Source organism: Anomaloglossus baeobatrachus, unplaced genomic scaffold (assembly GCF_048569485.1).
Source record: "Anomaloglossus baeobatrachus isolate aAnoBae1 unplaced genomic scaffold, aAnoBae1.hap1 Scaffold_5326, whole genome shotgun sequence".
NCBI lineage: Eukaryota > Metazoa > Chordata > Amphibia > Anura > Aromobatidae > Anomaloglossus > Anomaloglossus baeobatrachus.
The window spans coordinates 7501-18584 of NW_027444698.1; the positions used below are offsets into that span (position 1 = coordinate 7501).

An 11084-nucleotide genomic window follows, 5' to 3' on the forward strand; every position below is an offset into this window, starting at 1 on the left:
AGTGCTCTCTTGTATTGCTGGTAAGAGCAGGTTGTCATGTAATTTCATACATGTGGTCAAAAGCCGATTAGATGCATTCAACCTCTCCCCATACACTTGCATTCAGAGAAGTGAGGTACGATTAGCCAGAATATGTCTGAAAATATGCAAATCGCTTACTTGTAGTCACATAACCCCGAGTATGTGAGGTGTGATGCAAACATTTGATGTTGATGATGTGGACTCAGTAGAATTCACATTTTGGGGGAAAATTTGTAGCAAAATCAATAAATTAGTTTAGAATTAATTGCTTATCTCTTGCCTAGGGGCTATCAGTTATACTTTATGAAAATGCCTGTAAGGACTTTTGTGAGACAGGGGAAGACACAAGGTTCCTGATATGTAGAAACCATTAACACTAGAACTACTGAGGTAGTAATTTTGACTACTTCGCACTCTGTATTTCTATATAGGTGTCCCGAGTCCAGTAGTTCTAGTGTTAAAAATGTCGACTGAGATCCAGATAACTTCTTCTTGATCAACTTGGAATTTCAAAGAGCGAAGTGAACAGAAGCTCAACTTACACCCTGAAATTCTAATATCTAGAGGGTTTGTTCACGATTATAAAAAAATAAAATCTGGTCTCAAAACCCATGGACAGATGAGCTGTATCTGGAAGGAATCAGCCATGTTTCTGGACATCCCCTTTAATTGTCCAGGTTAGAAGTATAGTGATCTCTTACCGGCTGCTTTTGCAGAGATGGTTTTGTAGAACGTCCTCCGTCTCCTCCACGGCTGAAGCTGTCACAGTGTTACTGACAATACTGCAGGGTAATATTGTTTGCTGGGTTATCGGTCTGTGATGGGAGTGTATGATATGGCGGTACATCGGTATCTGAGTCACTGTGACTTATTGTGTGATTAGATGATCAGATACTGAAACGGTTGAAGCCCTTAATGTGATGAAATAACTGCGACATTTAAAGGGAATGGACACAAAGTGACACAAGAACAAATATCATGAAATCCCACCGCTCTATCGATAATCAGTCTGTCCATGACCTCTGCCACCACCAACCATTGGTTATAGAGGGGCATAATGTCATCTCCACAATGTGCCCAATCATGGTGGTCAGCCACTGCCTGACGAGGTTACAGCACTCTGTCGAGAAGAATTTGGATGTTAAAGTTACTTTTTGTGGATATTAATCCACATATTCCAGAGGAGCAGCAGAAGAAACATATTTTAAAGTCAAAGTATTTTAAAGACATGTTGGTATGTGACTATTGCAAAAGAAACATATTGCCCATTATCCCAATGACATGCTATTATTCGGTGACACGCACACTTTGCATGGAAGATTACTGCAGATACATTTATATTATATATTGCTAATTAGCCACCATCTACTGTATGAATGTGATCTAATGACAACAATGATCAATCACTTCCAGTTCTGTATCTCTCGCTTTCTCTTTCTCTACAGCCGTCCATACACATTAGATGGCCATCAGCTTAACGCATCAGAATCGGCAGGATCTGCAAATGGTTTAATGTTTATGATTGGCAGAGGTGATCGTATATGTCGAATTCAGACTGCCAATCCCATTGTTCTTTCAGTAATAATCCATTTCAGTCTGCAGATTTCTCATAGAGTAGACATGAGTGCTTGTACGGGAATGTCGGCTGAGATGGCTATAGGCCAAATGATCATCTGACAGCCATCCAATGTCAATGCCAACTGGTGACAGTAAAAAGCCTCTGTTTAGTAAGTATGTAAAAGTCTTCTTTCCCAGGCAGACGGCTTTAAACAATGTGTGCTGAGTGAGTGCACAGAGACTCCATCACTTTTGGTTCGCACTGCAGAATACACAGCCCAAAAAATCATTTTAAAGCATCTTTCACACGTCAGTATTTTGCATCAGTGTTTCATCAGTACTTGGATGCCAAAACCAGGAGAGGCATACAGCTGCACACTGAAAAGCCAAAAATGTACAAGGGAAAATATGGCACTGCATTACTGCAAAAGAGAGATATTTAGTTTATGTATTGGCCAATGCATGTACGCCCGGAACCAACGGCAAGGTATATCTCTGTAATCCGGGAACCTAACTTAATTGGCCAATATATAAACTAAATATCTCTCTTTTGCAGTACTGCAGTGCCATATTTTCCCTTGTACATTTTTAGCATTTCATTGTGCAGCTGTATGCATTTTATAGTTACTATGTTTTTTCGACTAGCACCTGTTCACATTTGATGGATGTGCGGGTCAGTTTTTTTTGACTGAGGTCCAACTGTGTGAGCAGACCTCAGCTGCGGCGGGCCTGCTCTGCTGAGGGGCAGGCCGGCGCTGTGGAGGGGAGGAAGGGATTTCTCTCCCTCTCTCCTCCGTAGCCGGCTATTGCGATTCTTGCTTTGCACTCGTCGACACCAGTGTACCGCAAGTGCAGTGCGATTTTTCTCTTGCCCCATACACTTGAATGGGTGTGAGAGAAAACAGTCTCGCATTACACCCGCAGCATGCTACGATTGTATTCTCAGTCCGATTGAGGCTGAGAAAATAATCGCTCATGTGCGCTGACACACAGGCTAATATTGGTCAGAGTGGAATGTGATGTTTTATCACACTCCACTCACACCGTTTTTCTCGCCGTGTGGCTTAGGCCTAATTGAAAGACTGACACCTTTTCTGTGTGTTGGAGATACTCCTGATTTTGGCATCCAAATACTGATAAAACACTGATGCAAAATACTGATGTGTGAAAAAGGCCTAAGGCCTACTCCACACATCTGTGTCTCCGGTATGTGTGGTGGCCATTATCAGGAGGCACGGACACATGCAGACCCATTAAAATCAATGGGATTTGTCACACATCTGTGTTTTTCCTCTGACCATGTGTCCATGTGGAGCACATGCGTGTCCATGTGCTCCACATGTCGACATGTCCCTTTTCTGCTGGCAGCACAGGTGTCACACGAACCGCACACTGATGTGATCCACGGGACATCAGTATGACATGTACCGGAGAAAACTCATCACTTAAAAACATTTTTTTTTATAGTTACCTGTCCCCGACGCTGCTTTCCCTGCTTCTGCTGTTACTTCCGGGCCCACTCATTATGCGTATGCATATTCACTACACTCGCCATGGACCCGGAAGTAACAGCAGCGCCGGAGACAGGTTAATATACAGCTCATGTTGTCTGTGTGCTATCCGGATGTCACACATACACACACATACATACCTTCACCATTGACCATGCAAAACGTTTGTGCTTTGCACGGACTTGTGAAGGAGGACTAACACTATATGGTTACAACACCGAGTTCAACATCATTTGCTGACTTTTTTTATTTTTGCATTGTAAAACCTTTATAATTGCAACATATTGATACATTTCATATATTTGCTCATACAAGCTTTGCTTCACATTTATCGCATACATTTCCAGTTACAGAGATATAAGATTATATGTGGTAGAACATTATAACACGAGAGCAGAAAAGCATGTAACATATATAGGTAATGTCATATTGTCATGGTGCAGGATACGTCCGATCTCGGGACCAACATCTGCACTGGAATTTGGGGTCCCCCGTCCTGTGAATAATGTATAAATGTCTGAGATGATATTACCTCTAGAAGAAACACAACTGTGAGGAATAAGATTAATATCCAGAGACATTACAATGCCACATTACTACAATGCGAGAGGCCATTATTATTCCTCTTTTTGTGATATAACATTGTTATTATTGGAGCAGAGTGAAATACGTCGCACATTTACTCCTGTAACTTCTATATCAGCAAATACTGCTCAGGTTACAGATATAAGATTATTAGTAATTAGTGACATCAGTGATAGAAAGATACAAGAATACACTGGAGTAATATTCTCCGGGCACAGGACACGTTCTACCTATTACACACATTTCTGGGCTGGAACTTGGGCTCCGTCCTGTGATTGATTATAAATGTCTGAGATTATATTATAATATTATAACTTTAAAGAGAATGTTAAATATCCATAAAGATTTCACTTATCAGACTGCAAATCCTTTTTTTTTTACTTTTATTCCTATATATTATATAGAGTCATTACACACAGAGGGATCTATTCCTTTATATTATATAGTCATCACACACAGAGGGATCTATTCCTATATATTATATGGAGTCATCACACACAGAGGGATTTATTACTATATTATAGAGTAATTACACAAAGAAGAATCTATTCCTATATATTATATAGAGTCATTACACACAGAGGGATCTATTACTATATTATAGAGTAATTAAACACAGAAGGATCTATTCCTATATATTATATAGAGTCATTACACACAGAGGGACCTATTACTATATTATAGAGTAATTAAACACAGAAGGATCTATTTCTATATATTATATAGTCATTATACACAGAGGGATCTATTACTATATACTATATAGAGTCATTACACACAGAGGGATCTATTCCTATATAATATATAGAGTCATTACACACAGAGAGATCTATTCCTATATATTATATAGAGTCATTACACACAGAGGGATCTATTCCTATATATTATATAGAGTCATTACACACAGAGGGATCTATATTATATAGAGTCACTACACACAGAGGGATCTATTCCTATATATTATGTAGAGTCATTTCACACAGAGGGATCAATTCCTATATTTTATATAGAGTCAATACACACAGAGGGACCTATTACTATATTATAGAGTAATTAAACACAGAAGGATCTATTTCTATATATTATATAGTCATTATACACAGAGGGATCTATTACTGTAAACTATATAGAGTCATTACACGCAGAAGGATCTATTTCTATATATTATATAGTGATTATACACAGAGGGATCTATTCCTATATATTATATAGAGTCATTACACACAGAGGGATCTATTCCTATATATTATATAGAGTCATTACACACAGAGGGATCTATTCCTATATATTATGTACAGTCATTTCACACAGAGGGATCTATTCCTATATATTATGTACAGTCATTTCACACAGAGGGATCTATTCCTATATGTATAATAGATCCCTCTGTGTGTAATGACTCTATATAATATATAGGAATAGATCCCTCTGTGTGTAACTACTCTATATAATGTTTCCCTTTTTGCATTGAACAACTAAAATAAATTAACTTTTTGATGATATTCTAATTTATTGAGATGCACTTGTATATTACACATCAAAAGTGGAGAAAGGGTGGATTTTAAGGAAATTTTTAAAAGGTCAAATTTTATTGGAAAAAGTTTAAAAAATACACATAATTGTAAAGAGCATAATAAATGGAACACGGGTATGCATACAGGACACTGAACAAGACATATACAGACTGACAGAATCCAGTAGTTCATCCCCCTTGATAAAGCGAGCACTTAGACACGTGAAACGCGCGTTGGGCGGTCCACAGCAGTCCCCCTGCAGGTATACATCTTCAAACCGGTTTGTACAATACTTGAAAACTTTGATCTGATATTATGTACTATTAGCACTTATACTTCAGCCGGTTCATTTTTACCATTGTCCTGCAGGGGGCAGACTGCTGTTCTTCTTTTTTACATGGCACCTAACTAACTTTGTGCAATAAGCACTTCCGCTTTTGATCTATATGCACTTTTAGATTATGCCATTTATTGTAGTGAATTTTTCCATTTTATGCATTTTGTAATACATGAGGAATGTCTCATTAACCTCCATACATGTTAATACTATTGGATTCTGTCAGTCTGTATATGTCTTGTTCAGTGTCCTGTATGCATACCCGTGTTCCATTTATTATGCTCTTTACAATTATGTGTATTTTTTAAACTTTTTCCAATAAAATTTGACCTTTTAAAAATTTCCTTAAAGTCCACGCTTTCTCCACTTTTTATATGTTTATATGGTGGACATGTGCATCTCACATGGACTTATCCTTTGATGCTATATGATGGGATTGATGAATTTTCTGATTCTATATTACACTTCAGTAGAGTGAATATTTCCTCCATCTCCTTCTCTGCACAGGTCATTAGGATGTTCACTTAAGGCTCCTTCTACCCTGGCGGGGATGGATCTGAAGAAACCTTGTCGGAAACCCGGTCCCATATAGACATAAATGATTGGTTTCATGCAGCTGTTAAGACAAGCCAGGATGATCACAATTGTGTGTAGAATTGGGGTTAGAAGGACATGTACGTAATACCTTGTTACTAGTGGGAAGATGTAATATGGAAGCCAGCAGATGAAGAAACACAGTATAACAGCGGTGATGATCCTGAAGGATCTCTCAGATCTCTGGGGTCTCTTACTTTTTCTCAGTTTGCAGAAAGTGGTGACATAAAAGGTAACGATGATGAGAAAAGGGAAAACAAACATTGTAACAAATCTGATCAGCAGAATTATGTGATGTAAATCTGGGTTATAAAGATTGGAGTAATAATAAAATACACACAATTCACTATGATAAGTTGCACCGTATCTATATGAATAAAAGACTAATCCCGCTACAATGAGGCTCAGCCCCCAGATGATCGCTGCACAGATTCTCACCACATTACAGGTTCTATGGACTTTGGCCCAGAATGGCCACATGACGGACACCCAGCGGTCAATACTCATGGCCGTCAGGAGGAGAACACTGGAGGTCATGTTTATATTTAACAGGAAAATGTTCAATATGCAATGTACAAAATGTGTGGTGTGTGTGTGATATGCAACCCACTCAATAATCCTCATAGGCAGAGACGCACAGCACAGGAAGTCCGCGATGGCCAGGTGGAGGAACCACACGGCACTGATTGTGTTCTTCATCCTGAATCCGGCAATCCAGATGACAAATCCATTACCGATAATCCCGAGAGCAAAGACAATGCTGAAAATTGTAATCAATGTCTTCTGTACGATGTTATCATAATCATGAAAGTTGTTATTGTTAGGTGACCTGAGGAGAGAGGACAGGGTAGATGTAAGTAAAGTTACCAATATATAAATCTCTGTCTTGCCCACGGGCCGCTCTTCTAGTATCTGTCCACCAGGTGCCTCAGCCGCACTGTACCATGAATACAATCCCTTGTGGTCTCATCACAATCTGTAATGTGCAGCTGTGCTGTGACCACAGGGAATGTGATACAAGGTATAGCGACGCTGAAGCAGCCGGCGGCCCTGACCCTGCCCCACAAGAGCGGCACCTTTACATTACCGCTAAGCAGAGAATGGAAAGTATGCACAGAGGATCGAGAGCAACACAATATATGAAACATCAAGCAAGAAAATCTGACAAGGAGTTAAACACAATTTTAAAAAGCACATAGGCTACCAAGAAACCATTGACGGGATTCCCATTAATGTAACGCCTGCCTGGATCCACAGTCTCAGACGGGCTGTAATGGACAGGCTAGAGGGAAGCCACTCACCAAACAGGACCCCTAGAACCCTGAAACCCTTTAACCCCTATACAGGGATTTGGAATTACACAGGGCCCTGGAGATCACTACCTGTTGAAGGCAGCAGTCCGAGAGAGTAGTCGTCAGGCAAGGTCAAACCAGGAATATCAGAACAGGGACAGAATCGGCAGGCAAGGATGTAATCAGAAAACAAGCAGTGGTCAAATCCAGATTGGGCAGCGAGGAACATAAACAGCAGGCAGAAGACGTAGTCAGGAAACAAGCAGAGATCAGCACACAGGAATCACTATAAAAATAACACAGGAACCAAGAATACAAACTATCTCTGGCAGTGGTCAGATGACAGGAGAAGGGATAAGAAGGGTGTGGTGTTGTGAATGTCAGTTATGCTTTTGCTGCTGTGAAGCTCCCTCTTGTGGCCAGGAATGGTTTGGACAGAGACCAGGTGTGTTGAGCAATGGGCGTTTCCATTGCTAACTCTCTGGCTATTTAAACCCTGGTCTGCTGGCAGGCTGTGCCGGATGTCAGTTGCTCTTTGTTCACCAGCCTGCTTCATCCTGCTCCAGACCACTTCTATCCCAGATAAATGCTTGGCTCTTTATTTGTTATTTGGTTCTTTTTGCTCTTATCTGAGTTTGTCATTTGTTGTGGTAATTGTCAGTTTATTTGCATGCAGGGATCTTCCCTCTCAGTTGCTTAGCTGGGAAGCTCCCTGCAGCTATGTTTGGAGTTTTGCTCCTATTAGTCCATGTGTTTGTTGCTTTTTGAATTTGTATGGTTCCTGCTTTCTGTTCATTGGTATAACAAGAGCGGTTCGTGGTGCATAGGATGTTAGTTCACCCCTCGGCTACTTCTAGTGTTGATGGTTAGTAAGGGGATGGTGGCCAGATTAGTTGCCAATGCTCTTGTTACCTTTTACCAATGAATTATGGGGGTGTTCCATGGTTCCAAATCATAACAGTGTGGTGTCTTCCCATTGGCGGCAGGTGAATGATGGCAACTTCAGCTGGAAAACACACACCACCTACAGTCAGCCAGTGGTATTGCAGGTGCCAGGGAAACCCAGCTTAATGGATGAGAGGAGCCTGTGGTCAGCAGAGCCACGGGCATCGACTCCTCTTCTATCACCAGCACTATCCATGGCTGGAACACGGCGTCGCCTTGTGATTGGAGCAGAAGTCGCAGGAGCGGACTCTGGTGGGGAGATGACACATAATAACTATAATCCTCACGGAACCAGGGAAGGGCTTACATATAAAATAAGTGATGTAGAGAATGCTAATTTACAATGGCGATTCAGTATGAAAATGACTATGAAATACAATTCAGTCACAACACACTGTAACCTCACAGATCAGAAAATTATCATCAATATATACAAGCAGCATAAAAAGGTGATAGGTATAAAGTGTGGTAACACATGGATTAAGAAAACAATCACTGAATCATTGGAGTAAAAACACACAAATAGCAAAATCAAGTACCAATCAAGCGTCCACATTCAATAATTATCCAAATGCAGTAAAACAACATCAGCTCCCACAAAAATCAAAGCCATGTGATAAAGAGTAAAATATTATATTATTTATTGAAAATTCATAAAAAACACATATTTGTTAAAAAGGTAAGAATACCACAATGACAAAGAGTTACCGGAATATCTAGACACCCATGAGTTAATTATGTATTAAGCTACCTCCAAATAAATCCATCAGTGCTCCATAATAATGTATCATATAAAATACCAAATATGTATTCAATGAGTTGTAGACATGTAATATGAAGAATTCATATGCAATGAATATGCAAAAACAAAAATAATAATGAAATAATGACAAATATTGACCATAGAGTTATATACAAAGAGGCAAAATGTACTCCCTCTGTGGATGTATTTTTGGCAATCCCTCCACCCCTGGAGAAGGAGGGCAAAAAGCGCGTCGGGGTGGAGGGACCATCAACCAACACATCAGCACAGGACACCACTAATTTATATATATATATATATATATATATATATATATATATATATATATATATATATACAGTGCCTACAAGTAGTATTCAACCCCCTGCAGATTTAGCAGGTTTGCACATTCGGAATTAACTTGGCATTGTGACATTTGGACTGTAGATCAGCCTGGAAGTGTGAAATGCACTGCAGCAAAAAAGAATGTTATTTCTTTTTTTATTTTTTTTTTTAAATTGTGAAAAGTTTATTCAGAGGGTCATTTATTATTTAACCCCTCAAACCACAAGAATTCTGTTTGGTTCCCCTAAAAAATTAAGAAGTATTTCAGGCACAAAGAACAATGAGCTTCACATGTTTGGATTAATTATCTCTTTTTCCAGCCTTTTCTGACTAATTAAGACCCTCCCCAAACTTGTGAACAGCACTCATACTTGGTCAACATGGGAAAGACAAAGGAGCATTCCAAGGCCATCAGAGACAAGATCTTGGAGGGTCACAAGGCTGGCAAGGGGGTACAAAACCCTTTCCTAGGAGTTGGGCCTACCTGTCTCCACTGTTGGGAGCATCATTCGGAAGTGGAAGGCTTATGGAACTACTGTTAGCCTTCCACGGCCTGGACAGCCTTTGAAAGTTTCCACCCGTGCCGAGGCCAGGCTTGTCCAAAGAGTCAAGGCTAACCCAAGGACAACAAGGAAGGAGCTCCGGGAAGATCTCATGGCAGTGGGGACATTGGTTTCAGTCAATACCATAAGTAACGTACTCCCCCGCAATGGTCTCCGTTCCAGACGAGCCCGTAAGGTACCTTTACTTTCAAAGCGTCATGTCAAGGCTCGTCTACAGTTTGCTCATGATCACTTGGAGGACTCTGAGACAGACTGGTTCAAGGTTCTCTGGTCTGATGAGACCAAGATCGAGATCTTTGGTGCCAACCACACACGTGACGTTAGGAGACTGGATGGCACTGCATACGACCCCAAGAATACCATCCCTACAGTCAAGCATGGTGGTGGCAGCATCATGTTGTGGGGCTGTTTCTCAGCCAAGGGGCCTGGCCATCTGGTCCGCATCCATGGGAAGATGGATAGCACGGCCTACCTGGAGATTTTGGCCAAGAACCTCCGCTCTTCCATCAAGGATCTTAAGATGGGTCGTCATTTCATCTTCCAACAAGACAACGACCCAAAGCACACAGCCAAGAAAACCAAGGCCTGGTTCAAGAGGGAAAAAATCAAGGTGTTGCAGTGGCCTAGTCAGTCTCCTGACCTTAACCCAATTGAAAACTTGTGGAAGGAGCTCAAGATTAAAGTCCACATGAGACACCCAAAGAACCTAGATAACTTGGAGAAGATCTGCATGGAGGAGTGGGCAAAGATAACTCCAGAGACCTGTGACGGCCTGATCAGGTCTTATAAAAGACGATTATTAGCTGTAATTGCAAACAAGGGTTATTCCACAAAATATTAAACCTAGGGGTTGAATAATAATTGACCTACACTTTTATGTTGAAAATTTACTAAAATTTAACTGAGCAACATAACTTGTTGGTTTGTAAGATTTATGCATCTGTTAATAAATCCTGCTCTTGTTTGAAGTTTGCAGGCTCTAACTTATTTGCATCTTATCAAACCTGCTAAATCTGCAGGGGGTTGAAAACTACTTGTAGGCACTGTATATATATATATATATATATATATATATATA

General features: G+C 40.3%; 1 protein-coding gene across 1 annotated transcript; it reads right to left on the reverse strand.

Moving 5' to 3' along the window:
* Window positions 1-5852: 5852 nt before the first annotated feature.
* On the reverse strand, window positions 5853-6948 carry LOC142283173 (C3a anaphylatoxin chemotactic receptor-like; the record flags this gene model as incomplete). The annotated part of the gene is made up of 1 exon (XM_075333089.1): window positions 5853-6948. A coding segment is annotated over one exon (964 nt), but the record flags the coding sequence as incomplete, so codon positions are not given.
* Between the last annotated feature and the right edge of the window lie 4136 nt (window positions 6949-11084).